Genomic DNA, 22,172 nt, shown 5'->3' with positions numbered 1-22,172 from the left:
GACTCTTCTTTTAGACTGAAAGACTTAGAAGATATAACAATCAAATATACTACATTGTTCTTGATAATGTCCTGATTTGTACAAACCATTATTAAATATAATGCAGATAATAGAGTGAGTTTGAAGATGGACTGGATAGTAGGAGATACTGAAGAAATATTGTTAATTTTTAGGAGTGTTATAGTATTGTGGTTATGTGGGAAAAACTCGGTTTATAATAGTGATTTAGTGAAAAATCATAATGTCCTATTTCACATTAAAATATGGCAGCAAAATGAAGGAAGCAAAATGGCAAAAATATTAACAATTGAAAAATGATGTGATAAATACAAGGGTGTTCTACTCTACCACTCTAAATTTCTATGTGTCTGAAATATTTCGTAATAAAGACTTAAAAGACAAAAAGTAAATGGGATATTAGATTTGAAATCACTTTGTAAACTCTAAAAGGATAGATAGAGAAAAGAGAGAAAAAAAGGAGGAAGAAGGAATGGTGTTTTTTCAAGCATGTGTGCTACTTTGGACCACACTGCTAAGAGAAGTCAGACCTGGCCACCACAGAGAACCAGTGCCTCCAGAAATAGAAACCAGGAGCATAAAAATATCATGGATTCTCAGATCCTGATATTTTTAACACCTCTTTCACACCAAGATGACCTTGATGAAAATTGAAGACAAATGTCTTCTTGCTGGGAAAGGCAGACCAAAGCAACCTAATTTTATCCAAAAGAGAACCAGAAAGCCTTTAACTGTTGAAATGTAAGAGTAACTGGTGACTTTTCTTTTTCGCAGAACAGTAGGATTTCGCACCCAAAATAGAGATTTGAAACCATGGATGATTGCCCTTCTTGCTGTGTTATTACTGACAGTGGTGGCAGTAACCATTGGTCTTCTGGCTCACTTGTTAGTCTCTGGTATGTAAAAATTATGGATTCCACTCAGTCTGATTTCATTTTTCTGCAAACCTTCATTTGTACATCTGTATATGTAATTTCATCCAAAAACAGATTTGTACTTACCAACAAATGCCCCCATTTAGAATTTTTTAAATTTATTCAACCATTTTATCAATAAATAATTACTGACCGCCTATTATATATGAGTACCTTTCTGGATGATTCAGGACACAGTATTAAGTAAAGCAGACCAGGTACCTATCTACCTAGAGCTCACAACTTAGTATCCTTTCGCGCCTCTACACAAAAGATCAAAAATAGTAACTGAAATTTACTAGCAATCATAATAAAGAAGTCTAGTCACTCAAGTGAATAACTCTGATAAATTAGTTATTAAAATTGGCTCATTCACTCATCATTCTATCCACCAACATTGCAAAGGCAAAAGAAAAACATGTCTAATGAAATAATGAATTTTGAAATTAGTAAACTATAGATATGATAGAATTTTGCTACTTATTTTTAGAGAAAATTTTATTCTTTCCAAAATGATATTCAGCTATTTTTAAAAATTGTGTAAATAAATAAATAAAATTAGCATATTTATAATCATGTAAATACTGCATGTCAGAATTCTTTTTTTTTTTCAGAATTCTTTCTAAAATTGCATCTTTCTCTGCACAGACTGCAAACCATTAGTATTTTTTGACAAATCTCCATAGCGCCACTCACACAGATGTATATGATAAAACAACTAGCTCAGGCTGCTTACTTGAATGGTTTCATCTATTGTCATCTTCCTCAGACTTGATGTGGAGTGATGAAGACTCCATTAGGAGCTTTCAAGGTTTTAAGAACACGGTTCTGGGCTTCCTATGACAATCCCACCAATGGCCAAAGACTCTTAGGTCAGTTAATTTGATTGCACAAAAACCCCTTTATTATGACTATAAGGTTTGATAACAATATGGATTGCATAGGTAAGTATCAGGGGGATCAAAAAAGCACTACAGAGTCTGGAGATGTCCCACACAGATGTACCATCCTGAGATCCCTCCTTCTTTCCTAGGTCCATAGCTGGGAAATTCATTTTATCTTCCCTGACTCAGGCTCCCCTGGGAGAGATACTGTTCTGTGGTTGCTTCATTCTTCATCTTTCTCTATATTTAACTCTTTGTAGCTTTCTTGTCCACCCGCCTCCCCAAGGCCATACTCCTAAGATTACGAGATTTCCCAGGAGTCTCCACTGCTCTCTGTTTTCTTACCTTTCCCAGTAGTCAAGCAGAGATCTGATTGTTTCACCCCAATTACACAATGTTCTTACCTCTCACCTTAAACAGGTTGTTTCCCTTTCTTTTCCTGTCTTTCTTATTGGGCCTGGCTCTCCCATTACAAATCAAAATTCACAAGGACACTCATTACTACTACTTCCAGTTGATTATAAGGTGGTATACATTTCATTGTCCATCAGCAAGGGACATAATAAGAATTAATTGAATTAATTGTTCCAGCTCTAGAACCACACTGTCTAGGTTTAAACTCAGGCAACTTACTAGTTATTATAGCATAGAGCAAGTTACTTAACACCTCTGAGTCTCACTTAACTTCATCTGTGAAATGGAGGTAACACCAATCTTAGAGAGCTAGAGTGAGTACCAAATAAATTAATACATGTAAAATACCCAGAATAGTGTTTGACAACATGGTAGACACTCAATAAATATCAGCTATTATTAACATAAAACATTAATTATCATTTTCATTAGTAGTATTACGAAAGTAAATTTTTAAAAATCTCAGTAATAATTTAACACTTTATGTTAGCCCCATTATATTTGTGCCTTAGATCCTGAAAGCTATTCCCATATCATGTGATTTCTTACTTTTCCTTGGTATCACAGGCCAGAAAATGGAGTATTATCATGGCACCTTTAAAATTTCAGATCTACAAGTTAATAGTCATTCTGAACAAAACAGCACATACCAACTTAAGGACTTACGGGAGATGAGTGAGAATATGGTAAGTCAAATGATATCCTTTCTGTTGTAAAATAATGTAGATGGAAGGGATTTGTGGATCATTTCACTCAATATTTCTCAATAGATGATCTTCTGACCACTTGCATCCAAATCACCTTGAAGGTTCCTAAGCCCCCACTCCAGACCACTGAATCAGTATCTAATGGGATGGGTAGGCAGGGATGGGGAGTAAAGGAATTTGCATTCTAACAAATAGCAATTCTGATAAACCACTCTTTCTAACTCAAACTCCTCATTTAAAGGTGAGAGAACTGAGGCCAACTGTATCCCAGCTTATGGCTTCCCCCATTGCCCCATAATATCATCCAAATGGTAGAGTTTAACCATATCAGAAGTGGTTATTTGTAAAACCACATGACTTATTTGTAGGATCCCATTTTAAGATCTAAAATATTTTTAAAATATATGAGAGAAAGAAAGATAATCACAAGTATTCATTTTATCTCACAGACATGCTAATAAGGATAAAATACCCATACCTATTGCATAATATTCTAATGCAATGCTAATAAATTTGTTAAAACTAAATACAAGACTACCCCCAAAAAGGAAAAAGTAAATGCAGTTATATAATAGTTCTGCTCAGGATGCTTGTGAACCATCACTCAAAAACTAAGCTCACTTTAACTCCTTTGACAAGAAAGCACAGGAATACAGTTATTTCAAAAGGGTGAGAATGGCAGGTGTATTGGTTTTAGTAGTCAAAGAATCTTTTTAGTTCAAAACATTTCCTTTCTTTCTCTAATCAATTTTCATGTTTTCAAATCACCATCTGATCTTTACCCTTATGCATACTCAATTGCCCATAATTGCAATAATATCGAGTTATAACCTATAATTTCAGTTCTCACTAAATCATACGGTTGTGTTCCATCTTGCAGTCTTGTCCCCCCAAATATTAATTAATGTTCATAGGCTGAAATATATCCTTCCATTCTTTCATATCCACAGCACCTTAGAAAACAGCATTTGCAATCATTTCTTGAGGAATGCCAAAAAAACCTTGGATACATACCCTAGTACTTCCTTTATTCCTCTAATCCTGAGTGACTACACAACTTCTTCAATGTAAAAGCAGTAATAAAAAATCTGTCTTTGATATACAAAGTCTTTGAACTTGAGAAACATTTATAATAAATCAAGAAAGTTTAAAATCTGTTTTCTTTACATTTTATAGTCAACACTGCTGTTGTTTTAGGCTAATCAAGACACTGTCTTTTGCTTTTGTTTCTTTTGCCTTCGTGGATGTATCTTTCAAGAAGTTACTGTGGCTGAGTTCAAAAAGGCTGTTTCCTGTGTTCTCCTCTAGGATTTTGATGGAATCTTGTCTCACATTTAGATCTTTCATGTCCGCACATCTTTGCCAGCGCTTGGTATTATCTGGCTTGTTGATTTCTGCCGGCCTAACAAGCAAGAAGTTATATTGTATTTATGATTTAATTTACATTTTTCTAATTACTAATGAGTTTGTGCACTATTAAATATACTTGATAGCCCTTTGAGTTTTCATTTTTATAAATTGCCTATATCTAGGCTTTATCTGTTTCTCTATTAGAGTTATTTTTTTACTTGTTATTTTTCAGGAGTTCCTTATATTTCCTAGATGTGAACAGTTTGCTGGTTGTAGAAACTACAATTATCCATTCTGTTTTCTATTAATTTGGACCGTGTTATCCTTCATGATATAGAAATCCATAATTTTGAAATAATCATTTTCATCAATTTTCTTTGCTTTCAATGTATCTAAAGTCCACCTTTAAAAAAAAATAAAGTCCACCTTTGTGTATAATGTTAGGTAGGGACCCATGTTTTATTTTCCATGTAAGTGAGCTACTTTTCCCAATTTAACTAAACAGCCTTCCTTCCCAATATATGGTATGATTGTTCAGCTCTTTACATTTCTTTGCACTTGAGTCTTGCAGAAAAGGAAACATGATCTATCTCCTCAAATTGCTTCCAATCTCTTTGGAGAGATGAGAGTGACACACCTGAAACTGAACAGCATGACATAATTAAGGACTAAATTGTATGTTGAGGACCTTAAGGGCAGAATAACTTCAAAGAAAGGGAAGTTCAACTAGGTTTGCCATAGTCAAGAAAGGCTTTGTATTATTTAGCCCTGTTTAAATGAGACAGGTATCCTTTTTCCTCCACTCACCCAGTCACCTTTAGAAGAACTACACAAAAGGTTCATGCCTCATCCTGAGCCACTCCTGTTTATTGTTGCTAAAATCCCAATGAATAAAACCCAGATTCCTGTCTCTGCCCTATATGAGTGCTAATTAGACAGCCAAGAAAGACAGGTTGCAGGTCCTGTTCTTCCTCATAATTTGGGATTTACTGATTTGAAGGCAAACAGAGATGCAAAAGTAAATTGAGTTCATGTTCAGATACTGCTAAAAGAACCAGACACCAGTAATTCATGACACTCCCAAACATGTAGTCATCTACTTTAATTATTATAAGTTTGGGTGGGGTCACTGGCTGAGATAGTACTTTATTTGAAGAAACATATTTCAGAAATATCAGAAAATATTTTTAAACTATAGGATCATTACAAATGTGAAAGTTATAAGCTTGTAATATCAGAACAATAAGTAATATGTATTGAGTGCCAAGTACTACATTGAGCACCTTATATATATATTATTTTAGTTAATCCTCAAAAACAACTTTATGAGGTAGGTTCAATTAGTATCACAATTTTACAGATGAGAAAAATCAAGGTACTAAAAAGTTAATTTACTCAAGATCATACGGCTAGTAAATAACATTTAAGATTTGAGATTACATGTTCTTAATAAATTTCAGTCAATCCTAAAACTCATCTGTGTGATTTGACTCCTAACTACAATTCCACAAAATTCCAGATATCAAGTAATTATCCCTGGCACATTAGTCGCTTTCAATTACACTGTCAACATGGGCCAGTGACCATTGTTTGCATTAACAATACCAATAGTTGGGTATTTTCTTAAGGTTGTCTCTTCCAGAAAAATACTGCTCCTGTGCCCAAGGACACCAGAAAAGAGCCTAAAATGATTCTCAAAATATCCTTGATACTTTGTGTCTACAACTGTAGAAACAAGGAACTTGGAAACAAAGAGATGCAAGGACATAAACCAATTAGAAACATTCTCTAAAAGAATTAGAAGACAAAAGTAAGAGATCTGGCTCTGATCAACACTGAGTCAGGAAGTGTCTCTACCAAGAAAAGTCAACTGAGTCAAGACAAACAAACTTAGCAAAGGTGTTTGTCTTAAAGTTTGGAGTTGCATAAGGTAAGAGAAGTAAAAGATGTTCCATGCTTGGTGGAGGGCTGTGATCCTATGCCTAGAGAGAAGAAATTGGATTTGGAAGATTTGAGAGAAAACTAAGCAGACATTATCAGGAAACTTCACGTTCAGAGTTAGAAAAATTGGATGTAGAGTACGGCTGAGTCCTTACTTGAGAACATGGACTTAAATTTATTTTGTAATTAAAGATGAGGCATATCTGGAAGAGGAAGATGTGTATCACTGCACCTCTACCTTCAATGTGTTTAATGTGAATCCTGGAAGAAAAAGATAATTGTTGTATATTTCATGTCTAATCTGCAGTGTAACAGTGCAAAGGAGGCATGATTATCTACACTTTGCTGATAAGAGAATGAAACCTCTGAAATTAAGGTCCTCAGCCGGTAAATGACAGGGGGAGATGTGAAGCCATAGAGGCAATTTGAACATGTGCTCTTTTATTAAATTGTTCTACTTGTCAGGAAGGAGCTCAGCTAAGATAGGAAGCTCAGTTCTACATCAATTCTTCTTCCATTTAATATTTAAATTTATTTTTTTCCTATTTTTTTATAAATTTTGTTAGTTAAAAATTACATATGTTAAAAAAATTACATATGTTGTGCTAGGTAACTTTTACGTAAGCAACATGCCAGATTTATTTATTATAAGTATGTCCTCCAATTTCCTCATTTCCGGATATCGGCTTTGTGTTCAGCTTTATTGAGATAATTTAGAGGTAACATTGTGTTATTGTATGGTATAAAACATGTTGATTTGATATACTGCAAAATGATTATCACCGTAACACCTCCATCATGTCACATAATTACCCTTTCTTTTGTGGTGAGAACATTTCAGATCTTATTCTTTTAGCCACATGCAAGTGTATAACACACTACTATTAGCTATACTCCCCATATTGTACATTAGATCAGTTTGTACCCTTTGATCAACATTTTCCTGCTTCTCCCACACCCCTGCCCCCACCCCCAGCCTACTCTGTTTCCATGAATTCAGCTTTTTGGAGTCCACTTAAGTGATATCATACAGTATTTGTCTTTGTCTGATTTATTTCACTTAGCGTAATGCCCTTAAGTTCTAGCCATGTTGTCCCAAATAGCGGGATTTCCTTCCTTTTTGTGGCTGAATATTCCTGTGTGTGCATGCACATTTGTATACACACACACACACACGCACACAGACACCACATCTTCTTTATCCATTTATCCATCCACAAACACTTAGGTTGTTTCCACATCTTAACTATGGTGAATTAATACCCTAATGAACATAGGAGTTCAGATATCTCTTCTGTATCCTCTTTTCATTTCTTTTGGATATATATACACAGAGGTGGGATAGCTAGCTCTTTATATACTTGGATATTAACCTTTTATCAGATACATGATTTGCAAATATTTTCTTGCATTCCTTAGGTTTCCTTTACATTCTGTTGGTGACTTCGTTTGATGTGCTGGAGCTTTTTAGTTTGATGGAGTCCCACATACTAATTTTTGCTTTTGTTGCTCGTGCTTTTAATGTCTTATTCAAATAACTGTCGCCACACCAACGCCAAGAAGCTTTTCCCCTATGATTTCTTCTATAAGTTTTATGGTTTCAGGTCTTATGTTTAAGTATTTAATCCCTTTTGAATTATTTTTGAGATGGCGTATAGAGGCCCTATTTCATTCTTCTGTATGTGGTTTTCCGGCTTTTCAACACTATATATTGTAGAGATTACCCTTTCCTCATTGAGTATTCTTGGCTGCCTTGTTAAATATTAGCTGATCATATATGTGAAATCTTTAGGATTTTCTCTATATAAGATCGTAGATCTTCAAATAAAAATAACTTATTTCCTTCTGATTTGGATGCCTCTTATTTCTTTTTCCTGCTTAATTGCTCTGGCTAGAACTCCAGTAACATGTTGAATAGGAGTGGTGAAAGTAGGCACCCTAAGGGTTCTGTTCCTGATTTTAGAGAGGAAGATTTCAACCTTTCCCTGTGAAATATTATATAAGCTATGATCTGTGGGCTTTCCATAGATGGCCTTTATTATGTTGAGGTTTGTTCTTTCTATATACAATTTGTTGAGCATTTTTTATCATAAAATGATGTTGTATTGGTCAAATGATCTTTCTGCACCTATTGAGATAATCATATGATTTTTATCTTTCATTCTATGAATGTGGGTGTCACATTTATTGGTTTGTGTATGTTGAAGCGTCCTTGTACCTCAGGAATAAATACTACTTGATCATAATGTATCATCCCTTTAATATATTGTTGAATATGATTTGCTAATTTTGTTGAGAATTTATGCATCTATGTTCATCAGAGATTTTAATCTGTAGTTTTCTTGTGTCATTATCTGGCTTTGGTATCAAGTATTTGGAAGCTTTATCCAAGTATTTGGAAGTATTTGGAAGCTTTCCTTCTTCTTCAATTTTTTGGAAGAGTTTGAGAAGAACTAGTGTTAATTTTCTTTAAGTATTTGGTAGCATTCACTAGTGAAACCATTGTCTTGGGTTTTTCTGTACTGGGAGGTTTTGATTACTGATTCAACCTCCTTACTCCTTATTGATCTGTTCAGATTTTCTATTTCTTCATGACTTAATCTTGGTAGGTTGTATGTTTCCAGGAGTTTATCCATCTTTTAGGTTATCCAATTTTTAGTATATAATTATTCACAGTAGTCTCTTATGATCGTTTGTATTTCTGTAGTATCTGTTATAATATTCCTTCTTTCATTTTCTGATTTTGAGTCTTCTCCCTCTCTTAGTTTAGCCAAAGGTTTGTCAATTTTGTTTACCTTTCCATAAAACCAACCTTAGTTTTGTTGGTCTTTTCTCTTGTCTGTTAGTCTTTCATTTATTTCTGCTTTAACCTTTGTTATTTCCTTCTTTCTGCTAACTCTGGGCTTTGTGTTTTCTTCTACTTCTTTTTTAAAATTTTAATTCCACTATTGTTAACATAGTGTTATATAAGTTTCAGGTGCATAATAGTTTTTCTTCTTTTCTAATTCTTTGAGGTGTGAAGTTCGTTGTTTATTTAAGATCTTTCCTTTTTCTCAATATAGGTATTTATCACCATGAACTTATATCTTAGAGCTGTTTTGGTTCAAACATAGTTTTGGCATATGTTTCCATTTTCATTTGTTTCAAGATTATTTATTTTCCTTTTGGTTTCTCCTCTGACCCATTGGTTGCTCAGAAGTGTATTGCTTGATTTGTGAATTTTCTGGCTTTCCTCCAGTTACTAGCTTCTAGTTTCATACCATTGTAGTCACAAAACAGTATGATTTCAGTCTTAAATATTTGCTAAGACTTGTTTTGTGACCTATGATGATCTATCATAAAGAATGTTCTGTGTGTGCTTGAGAAGAATGTGTATTTTCTTGCTGTTGGGTGAAATGTTCTATATATGTCTGTTAAGTCCTTGGTCTAAAGTGTGGTCAAGTCCAAAGTTTTCTTGTTGATTTTCTGTCTGGATGATGGATCCACACTAAAAATGGGGTATTGAAGTCCTCTACTATTGTTGTATAGTCTATTTTTCTCTTCAGATCTGTTTATATTTGCTTGATTTATTTAAGTACTCTAATGTTAGGTAAAATATTTATTATGATTATATCTTCTCAATGAATTGACTCCTTTATCATTATAAAATGACTTTCTTTGTCTCTTGCTACCAGTTTTGGCTTCCTTTTTTTTTTTTTTTTAAGATTTTATTTATTTATTCATGAGAGACAGAGAGAGAGAGAGAGAGGCAGAGACACAGGCAGAGGGAGAAGCAGACTCCATGCAGGGAGCCCGACGTGGGACTCCATTCCAGGTCTCCAGGATCACTGCCCCGGCCGCAGGCTGCGCTCAATGCTCTAAGCTGCTGCACCACCCCCCAATTTTGGCTTCTTGTCTCTTGTCTGTATCAGGTCTTTGAGGAGGAAGACAACAGAAACAATGATAATAGAGGAAGGAGGTTGATAAAAATATCTGCATATGTATGTTTAGCATAAACAATCCATGATTGGGAAAAAAATGTGGATAGGTGTTTTCTGAGAAAAGTTTTTTTTGAAAAAAGAAGCAATATTAACCATCTCTAAACTTCCTGACAAAGACTACAGCACAATCTTTACTAGATAATCTATTTAGATTATTGCTCATCACTCAGGAACTATAACAGTGTCTAACAGTAATGATTCATATCCTCTCTTTTTCTCATTCTCACTGAATAATTAAATTTAGAAATTTCAAGGACAGCACACCTGGAGAGAACAGGAACCTTCTAAAAAATGACCTTTCTTTGCCTCAGGTATTCTGGTTTAAATATCTTTAGTACAGTTTAAAAAGACACAAATTATATATTTTCCTCTTCTAAAATGGTAATTCAGAGATCTAAGCTTTTGTGTTATACCAAGTTAATAATTTATCTTTTATCACTCTTAATTGTAAACATTTTAATTTACTGAATTTACTTTGCCTCTCGATCTCAAGAATAAAAACCAATTTGGAGTAAGATTATCCACTATATTGTTGCTTGGTAAGTGTGATTAGAGAGTCACAGATGTCCATCTGTTTCTTTCTGATATCCTACAAGGAGATACTGAGGAATGACTAGTACAATCAAAGAAATAACTTTGATAATATCGCATAGTGTCACACCCCACTTGTTGAGATCATTACCTCCTGGTTTAGAGTAATCAGAAAGTCATATTTCCATGGCACTCACCCACACACCCATAGACCCCATATGACACTGGATCCAAATGCCATATCTAATAGACATAGCACTGGGTTCAAAACTGTGGCAAGGTCTTGTTTTTTGTTTTTTTGTTTTTTTTTTTTAAGGACTTTTTTTTTTAACACAAAATGACTCAATTTCCAGAAGGCTATCAAGCTTCAGAATCCTATAAACACCATTACTGCTCAGGTTTGGCCATGCTCTTTGTAGGTTTAGAAAAATTATTCATAGCTGACTTCTTGATTCTTGGGTTTTGCCAAAAATCTAGAATTATAAATAGATACAACTTTAAAAATTGCAGTAAGAACTACCAAGATTTTATTCCTCATTTTTAGAGAGCAAAGAAAACAGATTGGTGTTATAACAGTTTCTTGACTCTTTACATGCTACCTGCTACACATCAGTGGGTAGGAGCCTTTAGTAAAAACACACGTGTATGCTCATCCCAAGGTCAGCTGGTTCACTACTTTGTCACATTGGGCAAGTCACTTCCTCATCTATATAATTCAGATAATAATAGTATTCACCTCAGAGGGTTGATGAGAAAAGCAAATGAGCTCACAAATACAATGGAGTTAGTGCTTGGTGAACAGGTGACACACAACTGTGATGACTATTCTTACTCTTATAACTATTGTAGTCTCATCATGGAGGAGCTTTCCACAAGCAATCAAATTACCTGAAAATGTCCAAAAGGAGGAAGAGTACCCATCAGTAATTCATAGTCAATTTGTTTTTTATTCAGAAGCATTAGTCTAAATCTAATGAAAAGCTCATTAAAAACTCTTGCAAATTTCTTAGTAAATGCAGGTCTTTCTGATAAATTCTTTCTTTCTTTTCTTTCTTTCTTTCTTTCTTTCTTTCTTTCTTTCTTTCTTTCTTTCTTTCTTTCTTCTTTCTTTCTTTCTTTCTTTTCTTTCTCCAAAAACATGCTGTATTCCTATGTATTGTAGGGCATGAAAAAAATCACCATACTGATCCATACAGGGTGTGCAGTATAGTAACGGAGATAACTTATTTGCATAAATGACTATGTTAAGGAGGGAGTTGAAGGGATAAGAAAAATTAAGACAGGAAGAGGAAAGATTACTCTGAGGTATAAAGAATAACAACAAAGTCAATTAAGTCTTATTTAAGACTAAACGTGTGTGTGTGTGTGTGTGTGTGTGTGTGTTTAAAGCATCTCTTATACTGTTCTTTGCGTGCTACTCTTATTATAATTAGGAGACAGCAACAGGATCTGAAGTCTTCTTCATGGCATGTTTGTGGATTCTTTAATTTCTGGTGCTCATGTGGTGTGACATTGAAATAAACTGTTTTTATACTCCATTGGCCAATTTTTGGTGGCATCTTTCTGAAGTTTGCAGTCTCAGTCATGAAACACCTCCTATGTAAACACTGGGGTTGCTGAGAGAGAAGTCAAGTTGGGAAGCATCTGACAGTGAAAGGCAAGCAACATGTATAAACAGACTTGGGTCAGGAATGAGAACTGAACGGTTGGGCGCAGTCTGTTAGTTGGAGTTACAGCCTCTCCCTAACTCTTTCATTAAACACCCCACTAACGTTCAATTGCCCTTTGAGAACTTAATCTCAGTGCAACTGCCAGCATTTCAACATCATCAAAATAAAGAAGTACTACCCTGAAAGGGGTGGGGTCTGTGTTTAATGTTAAGTGACTAAGTTCAACCAGCAAACTCTGCAAATGCCCCAGAATGGGAGGTAGGTTAGATTTATAAATCACTCTCTATTAGCTTGTGTAAATAACACATTTATAAAAACCCACATGCAATTTTTTAAAAACAAAACTTCTTCACATTTAGAATGCCAAAGTGTCAGCAGAATGTTCCTTATGAGGCAAGCTTTCAACTTTTAGGAAAAATTAATAATTATTTTAGTGACTCGTCCCTAGAAAGTTAGTTCATATATAAGATCCATTCAGCAATAAGGTTTACGCTCATGTTTTCTCTGATCTCCCCCCTTCGAAAATTTCTTTATTGTAGCCAGTCCCTGTGCTGCAGTATTTCTGTGTTTTCCTCAGGCTACTTGGATCACCTAAACATCCTGGGCCTCACCCCAAGCTAATCAAAGAGGCTTTAGAGGGGCAGGGTCCTGGAATTTGTATTAGAGGAAAATTTTATTTCTCTGATTACTGAAGTCACTTATACCTAGATTCTTGTTAATGACATTCTTTCAGCTTCTATCTTTCCAGACAACTGAACCATGCAAAGACGGGAAGGACACTGGGTGTAGATACTCTTCTCAGTAGCCATGTGACTTTAGAATGATGTCACATATAGTCAAAACTTAATCTCATACCTTCACCAACAATTACAAACAGCCAAAGGAATGATCGTGGGTAGAATTTCAGAGGATAATTACAAACCAAACTTCTGTAAATACTCAACTGTCATTTACTTTTCTTCCCTTTCATATTTAGCACTTTTCTTCCTGTTGGGTTGGTGTTTTGTTGTTGTTGGGTTGTTTTGTTTTGTTTTGTTTTGCCTTTTCTTTCCTTTTGGATTTTTTCCCCCAGATACTGTAACAAGACTAGGTATGTGTAACAAGAAGAGAAATGGTTACAACCATGCCACTCCTGCAAAAACGTATCTTCCAAGACAGTTCTAGTTTATAAACCTCACACCTCCCCAGTCCATTTAAGCTTTTCTTATGTAAATGAAAATAAGTATATATTTTGGATACTAACAATTTTTCTATTTTCTAAATACTGCCTTTGATCTTCAGGTTTACAAATACATGATTAATTATATCGACGGGCAGCCCTGGTGGCTCAGCAGTTTAGTGTCACCTTCAGCCCAGGGCCTGGTCCTGGAGACCTGGGATCGAGTCCCACGTCGGGCTCCCTGCATGGAGCCTGCTTCTCCCTCTGCCTGTGTCTCTGCCTCTCTCTCTGTGTGTCTCTCATTAATAAAATCTTTTTAAAAAATTATATTTGACAAGCTTTATACCTTAAGTCAACCAAATGTTTATTTTATAACTTATTGTTTCATAATCTCTGAAAGAACTTGAAGTAAAATGCACATCACAATTAACAAAGAGTCTGTGCGATCAATGAGAAGAGACACACTGGCAAATTGAAGATCTAAATTTAATTCCCAATTTATTATCCACCCAATGCCAGGGAAATTTACAATCTCCTTTTCAAATAAAATATGGATCAAAATAATGTTTATTCCATACCAGTTATTGTAAGGGTTAAAGGAGATGAGGAATATTTTGTGTCCCAATTAAGTATTTGTGAATGCCCAGTGGTTCCTTGATCTCTGAAATAGCCTTTCATTAATTTTTATGTTTTTGTCTTTTTCCAAATGAAAGTTGGTGACTGCTCCTTCCTTAAGGATTTAGGACATGGTTTTTGTACCTTTGGTTCTTCTACCAAGTGTGAAATGCAGTGCTCAACGTTTAGTTCAGATGACACTGTTGCCACCCAGTGGCACTAGGAGATATGCAAGCCAAAATCCAGGTGTGATAAACCACAGCCACACAGAGCTGGATCAGTCAATTAAAATTCTGTGCAAATGAACCAAAAAACCGTAGCTTATCTTTTCCTTCCTTGGTTATATAAACTAAGTAATACAACTTTGATCTAAATATGCAACACCATATTACTCTTTCTTCCTCTCTGATTTACCCTAGGGCCCCCAATCAACCATTTAAAAATCATTGGCTCTCTCCCAAATCCCTAATGCCTATTCTCTGTACTTAAACCAAAAAGCTGCAGGGAAATCTGAGACGGCAATGCCAGGATGAGGGGTAGGGAACCACCTGCATGTAGTTCACTACCAAAATATACCCGGCATTTTATGTGTGTTTAATCTTTATACCCTATGAGTAGCACATCAATATCTTTGTTTTACAGGTTAGGAAATTGAAGCTCAGATTGATTCAAGAACTTCCAACATTGCCCAGTTCATAGGCAGCAGGATAGGCTTCAAACCCAGCTCTCAACCAAGGTTGTCTCCATCATCTCTCAAGGCCTCCCTCCATGTCACATCTTGGCTCTGTGTCTTTTGGCTTCATCTTCTGTAGAATTTGGGAGGATATCTTCTATTCAAAATACCTATGTTAGCACATTAGAATCACCTGGGAAGGCTTTTAAAAATATGAATGCCTAGATTCCCTCCTGATCAATTTTATCCAAAACTCTGAGAGAGGGACTCCAGTATCTATAATTTTTTTTAAAAAAATCTGTCATTGATTGTTTCATTGTGAGAGTTGAGAACCATCAGTATAAATAATATTACTCATGTTAAAACTCTTTTCTATTGCTTTAGTATTTAATCAGAAGGATATTCTTATTATAAAATATCTTATTAACACAGACTTTTTCTCTTGTTGTAATCATAGGTGGATGAGATATTTATAGATTCAGCCTTGAACAAGCATTATATCAAGAACCAAGTAGTCAGACTGACGTATGTATATTTGGGCAAAGGTGGACTCCCAGCCTGGAGGGATATAGGGCAAAAAAGATGGGAACTCTCAAAAAAAAAAAAAAAAAAAAGATGGGAACTCTCATATATTGTTGCCTCTGTGGGCTTGCTCTTGCCTAGGATTTCTCATGAATAGTATCTCTATAGCAGTCTGGAGATATAGAGGGCTGACCATCATTTTCTAAATGCAAAAACAAAGATACAGGAAGTTAAGTGATACATTCAAAGTTCCCCAAGTGACAGAAAAAGGACTCAAACCCCATGGACTGATTGTAAAGCCCAAGACTACCAGAACCTGTGGCCATGGGAAAACCTACCAAGTTGTCTTTTTTTGACAGATGTGCCATTTCAAAAATAAGAAGGCAAAGTTGACTACAGGATGGGATCATAAATTTTACCTGTAATGAAGCCCCAGGAGGCATGCCCAAACAAAAAGATGTTCATGTTCTAACAGATTTTCTGTTTGTTATGGTAAAGGGGGAAGGCTCATATCAATTGTATAAATTGCTCAGAGGTTTCAGTTGTGTTATTTGGAAAGCACGTAGCAGAACATAAATACATAATAGATGCAAACCTATGGGCCTGTAGGACTCACCCTTTTTAAAAATGAGCATATTCAGATAGATTTACATAAAGGAAATAATTTTTCTCACCAATAGACTAATGCCTTATTGGAAGACATATTCCAAGTTCCTTACATCTTTACTAAATAGCTAGTGACCTCCAGAAGGATTTTATTATATAAATCGGACAAATTCTACAATGTTTAGGAAATAAAAAACACATATTTGCAGAAATTCTCTGGATTTCATATCCTCTATTTTCAAATTCTGATTTACTGTAACGTTCTAACAACATTATTACAGTCTGTGAACTCCTTTGAATATACGGTCGTTATCACAATGTAAGTTTTTGTGTGGGTCCAGAGAAATTCTACCTCATAAACAATGTTTTCTTTCTGTTTCAAGAGGGAAAATTACTTGGTCATACATTTGTCAATTTGACATAAAATTCTGATTATTTGTATCTTTACATTCTAGAGCCTAAATGGACCACAATATATAAAATGCCTCAGAATCAATATGATTTCCTTTTTTTTTTTAGTCAAAGGATTCAGGAGAATTAGGTCTCCTGCTTTTCATGGCTTGGGTCTTTTGAAATGTAAAAATAAGAGACATGCCAGATCAATACACAGATTTCATTTTTTTGAAAGACTTTTACTTGTTTGGTTTTCCTAATTTAAGAGGAAAAACTGACTACTACAGGTAAAGGGATTTGAATATTTTTATATGAAAAAAAGTTCAAGGAACTGGACATGTTTAATCTGAAGAAGAGTCAGGAACCAAGAAAGCCATTGTCTTTAAATATTTTATGTGGAAGAGGAACTTGATGTTTTATATATGTCCCAACTGGTAGACCTAAGCCTATTGTAATGAAAGATATAAGGAGACATATTTCAACTCAAAATGAAGGACTGTCTTAAAATCAGAGCTGGGCAAAGAGAAACAGCCTCAGGAGGGCAGCAAATTTCCTATTATTTTAATTACTGCACTGGGGTCAGAGGGCCAGGGATGCTGTAGAGGTGATTCAGGTATCAGATACACGAGCAACTGGCCAAATGGACCACTAATGTTTCTTCCAATATTCAGATTTTATGATTTTGATGAAAATTTTTTTGATATGTGAATCTTAACCGCTATAACAAGCCTTCAAATTAATGGGGAAAATCTACTCAAAACATAATGGAAACTTGAAGAGAGATTGTATGAAATGATCTTGGTTCAGACAGTGACATACAAATGAATGTCAAAACCAAAGGATTAGTCCTTGACACTTTTAGCAATTAAGATATAATTCAGGGGCATTAAATCCAGGAAAGAGTATAATAACTGATTTATTCTTTGAATAAACAGCTTTCTCTTGTATGTTGTAGTCCAGAGGAAGATGGTGTGAAAGCAGATATCATTATGGTGTTCCAGTTTCCCTCTACCGAGCAAAAGGCCCTACTAAGGGAGAAAATCCTTAGCATCTTAAATCAGAAGATAAGGAACACAAGAGCCTTATCCGTAAATGCCTCTTCCGTTCAAGTTAATGGTAAGTAGGTATACCTTTCTATGGGACGGGAAATTTTCTATCAGGTCCATTTTAAAGATCTAATCTTAAACTTACTTGCGATTATTTACATTCCAAATAACAGCTAGAATTTAGATGGGAAAAATTTTTCAAGTTAAAAAAATGACATTTCGAGGTTTTATGTTTCTCTGATGAAAGCATGTCTGAGATTAGTTGTCAAGTGGTTTTTCCTGTAGGTACTGACCGGCAGTCATCCTAAAATAAAAGCAAACATCACCACTAACAGAATTAATCTGACCTAGCCACTGCCTCCATGACTAAGCATTTAGCAACAACCATTTCTCTGGGTGAGATCTTCCTAAAACATAAACTCATTTGTTGCCTTTTAAGAATATGGATGGTTTCTGTATATGATGGAATTATAAAGTTTCCCTTAACTTTTTTCCTGTGGGCATTTGGGAAAATGATAAACCAACTTTGGAGCCACGAAAGCCACCTTATAAGCAATGTTTTAAAAATCACAGAGCTAGAAAAAAAAATCACTGGAACTATTATACCATTATCATTGCTCTAAAAAGGAAAACTACTCTTTATCAAGGCCCTTTTCTACACCCTTCCAATGCAACATCTAATTTTTATATTCTTAGGAAGTAGGCAAATACACTTTTATAAATATAAAAGAAAGACAAAAAATTAAGGACCCTAATAACTAAAAGATGTAAGTTTCAAATATAGATCTCTAATTTCCTAAAGGCTCTATATAATATAGTGTTCTGTAGTCAAACACATCTTAGAAATTCTATGATATTCATCTCTTACATTAGCATATTAAAGGCTCCGAGGAGTCCAACTAGATAGAGACGTATTTGCCCTTGTGCATTAAGCTGCGTCCACAAGCACCTGCTTCTGTCACACAAGTGCAGATTTCCCCTACAAATTCCAATCAACACCAGACTTAAGAGAGTTGCAGAGTAAGGGATTAATATCAGAGGTAAAACAGGATGCCCTACCTTTGTAAGAGTCTGGCTGACTCTTCAAGAGGAAACCTGATCAGGAAGTGAAAATCTGAGGGAATGGGATGGGCAGGAGTTTGCTGGTGAAGAGTCAACTACTCCGGGAATAAAGCTGGGGACCTCTCCCAACCCAGGAGGGAAGAACCTGTCAAGGGCTTAATCCACCTTGTAAGGTGGGGAAACAAATGAATTGAGGTTGTGAAATAGTGGCAATTCTGATAAATTATATGATGTGATTTCCAATAGCCAGTTAATTAGCCAGAAATTTAAAAGCCTGATCTATCTGAAACCAGCACTGAAGCATGAAATGGTGATCGGTTGCCTGGCCTTTTTGTTTTTTACAGGCTCAGTTTGTGTGCTACAGCTTATTTTAATGACTAGTATCTTAAAAGCCTGGGTGTGCTGATGGAGAACCTGATTTGAAAGTTACCCAATTCTGGGGATGCCTGGGTGGCTCAGCGGTTGAGCATCTGCCTTTGGTTCAGGGTGTGATCCCGGAGTCCCAGGATCAAGTCCCGCGTCGGGCTTCCTTCATGGAGCTTGCTTCTCCCTCTGCCTATGTCTCTGCTTCTCTCTGTGTGTGTCTCTCATGAATAAATAAATAAAGTAAGAAAGTTACCCAATTCTAACCCCATAGAGTCACTGCAAGACCACCCAAGTAATTGGCCTGTAACTTTTACTTCCATTCTCTCATCTGTAAAATTGCAATGATAATGTTTGTTCGTCCTGCAATCATAGAAATAACATGAGAGAATATACAAGAAAATAGAAAATGTGAAACATATAGGCCATTACGACTTAGAAAGCTATTAAGTTCTACACGTGCTTTGGAAACCTAAAAGCATTAATGTGAGTAGTAGTAGAAAAAGCTGGAACCTTGAAAGTTTCCAAATTTCCAAGTGTAAAAAGAGCAGTGTTTACTAGCATGTAGGAAAACCCATTTAGCGAAAAGCTCAGCAGAATCCTCAAGGCAATTCTTTCAGGCAAAAATCACTGCTTTCCAGGAACACTCTCCGGGTGATTCCCAATGAGTGAAAAACTGTCGAAATTCTAGACCAAGTCCAGAAATAACCCTGTAACCCAAGATTATCTGTTATTTGTCAGGAATTTGTGGGTTGTTTTTGTTTGTTTTGGGGGGGGTTCTTTGGAAAAACAAAAACTGTGCTATATGGGTCCTTTATAGGATGCAGTGTGTCAAAGCAAACCTGAAATCAACCTCTTTGCATTGCAAACACCATGGCTCTGGAAGAGCAGCTCACTGCCTACATTTGGTTCCTGTGTGCTCCAGTTCCCCTTATGTGGTTTGTAGCATATGAAGCACTGAATACTAACTGGATCACTCTCAACTCAGAAGTATGCTGGAGGGTCATTTTTATGACTAAGGTGTTAATGTTTATTTCACTCCTACATATGAAAAGTAAAACTATTTGGTAAAAATTAGATATCTTCTTTTTTTAAATAAAATATTTATTTATTCATGAGAGACACACAGAGACTGAGACATAGGCAGAGAGAGAAGCAGGGTCCATGCAGAGAACCCGATGTGGGACTCCATCCCAGGATTCCTACCTAGATCATGCCCTGGACCAAAGGCAGACGCTCAACCCCTGAGCCACCCAGGTGTAACTCTAGGTATAACCATTCTCCCTAAAAATTCAATCCTCAAAAATCCAATTACACTCACAACCATTTTGAGCAACCTGGTATCATTCTTGGAAAGGGGAAATTTGCATCTTGCTCAAACTAAGATGAAATTTTAACTGAAGAATTCTAACATTATACTATTTTCTATTTTAATGCATTACTAACTAATATAGGGCATATTAAATTGGCTTTTTAAAAAATGAAACAAGAAATTTACCTATCTTAAAAATACATTTGATAGAAAATTGAGTTCTTCCATAGAGTAAATACTGGGAATCTATCTTGAGCAACCAATTCTTCACTGTATAATGACTTGAGCATGCATGTAAGGGTATTCTTGAATTGGATATTTTCAAAATTTCCACTTTACCAAATTCCTTGGTACTAGTTTCTAAATGGAATTTATTGAAGGTGAGTAGAAAGAAACATTCTTGTTTTGTACAATGTAAAGTTAGGGACAGAGAATATGAGTCTGAGAAACGTAACACCGGTTGAATTAAATAAAACAGTTTATCCTCATTCTACTCAGTAAGCCTTTTTATCTTGGAAATCATCACAGTTTTCAAAATAACCTTCCACCAACTGAAGTTTAAATGTTCATGTGTCCTTTGTCAGATTCCTAACTTTTTTGGAAATTGACAATTTAATTTACATTCTGTCTTTACCAATATTCAGCAGATGTTGGATACAAATATACAATAGTTTATTCTTCCAAAAAAAACATTTTGATAACTTAGTAATTGTGTTTTAAAAGTATTTTAAATATAGTTTATGTGGGTGGTTTCAACGATTTTTTTCTTCCTAAACGCTTTGACTAAGTAAAGGCTTATGTGAATTCTTAAATAGAGGAGACAAAAGCAGAGCTGCTCTGACTAAGGCTGGGTGTAAGCCTGGAAATCCCATCTTCTTGCTCCCTCTTACCCCATTTTCTCTATCTCCTGAAGAAAATCCAAAGAGGCTATACCCTGCACCATTAGGAAAACATAGTTCTGTATTATTACAAACTATGTGTGGGTTTTAATCATCCACTATTTGTCCCTTAATCACCTACTGCTTGAGAATGTATCAACCTAATTAGAGACTGTCTGTGAATCTCTATAAAAATTGTATACATATCCTATGTATTGGGCTGTCATTCTCCTGATTATATTATACTCAATGTCTATATGGATATAGTCAATATTCTCTGATAATTTCTGGTCGTTGAGGACAACTAAGAGAATATCACATTATCATTTTGTTCTACTTTTTTTTTTCAGCGATGAGCTCATCAACAGGAAAGCAAACTGTCCAAGCATGTAAGTCCAGTTAGCTTATAAAAGCAAGTTAAATTTCCACATCAGAAAAGACAATATCTTCAAGTATTACCTCATGATTTTTCATCAATGTCACATATTTTCTTTGGAAGAGAGTAACAATTGGACAATAGAGTTGGACTTTTTTCCAACTCTGAGATTGATCTTTTTCATCATGTTCAAGAAAAACATATTATATGGTGGGAATTTGGGGGCAATCTGAAGAAATTATGTATTTCTGTCTTGGAATGTATTTCTGTCTTGGGCTTGCTTTTCTAATTTTTAAAAATGCTATGAAATATTCTTTCTGCTGAGAAAATCATGAGAAAGCATAAATGGGGAGGATATAGACAGTATTGACTGTGATTGAGCTATAAAGTTTTCTTAATAGGTTCATTTTCATGGTTTATAGCAGCTCTACCCACTCACTTCATATCACTGTGACCTAAATTTTGAAAGATTTATCAAAGTGGTGATGAATTTGAGCAAAGGTATTCATGCATTTGCCTCTGTGTCTTGCAAACACATTATATGTTTCTATTCATTCATTCATTCATTCATTCATTCATTCATCAAATGAGTATCTTTTTCACAACTACCAAGTGCCAGAAAGTGAATACCACTATGAATAAGACACAATCCCTTCTCAAAAATGAAGAATTTGAAGGTAGGGGAAGACATAAATCAGGAAATGTTAAAATGGTGTGATAAATGCTACAACAGACAAAGTTCACAATGCAATTGACAG

The 22,172-nt window shown here is 35.2% G+C and overlaps 1 protein-coding gene across 1 annotated transcript in view; it reads left to right on the top strand.

The window, feature by feature from the left end:
- Positions 1–787: 787 nt before the first annotated feature.
- The window catches only part of TMPRSS11A (transmembrane serine protease 11A), a 30,522-nt gene continuing 9,137 nt past the window's right edge, over positions 788–22,172 (top strand). The window contains 5 exon segments of the mRNA XM_077846633.1: positions 788–914; positions 2,798–2,952; positions 15,314–15,381; positions 17,333–17,493; positions 21,389–21,427. Coding sequence (XP_077702759.1) covers positions 836–914; positions 2,798–2,952; positions 15,314–15,381; positions 17,333–17,493; positions 21,389–21,427 — 502 coding nt within the window. The 5' untranslated portion in view covers positions 788–835.

The sequence above is a fragment of the Canis aureus genome, chromosome 14, assembly GCF_053574225.1.
Source record: "Canis aureus isolate CA01 chromosome 14, VMU_Caureus_v.1.0, whole genome shotgun sequence".
In the NCBI taxonomy this organism is placed as follows: domain Eukaryota; kingdom Metazoa; phylum Chordata; class Mammalia; order Carnivora; family Canidae; genus Canis; species Canis aureus.
The sequence above is the reverse complement of the archived record's forward strand: the minus strand, read 5'-3'. Positions and strand labels throughout refer to the sequence as shown.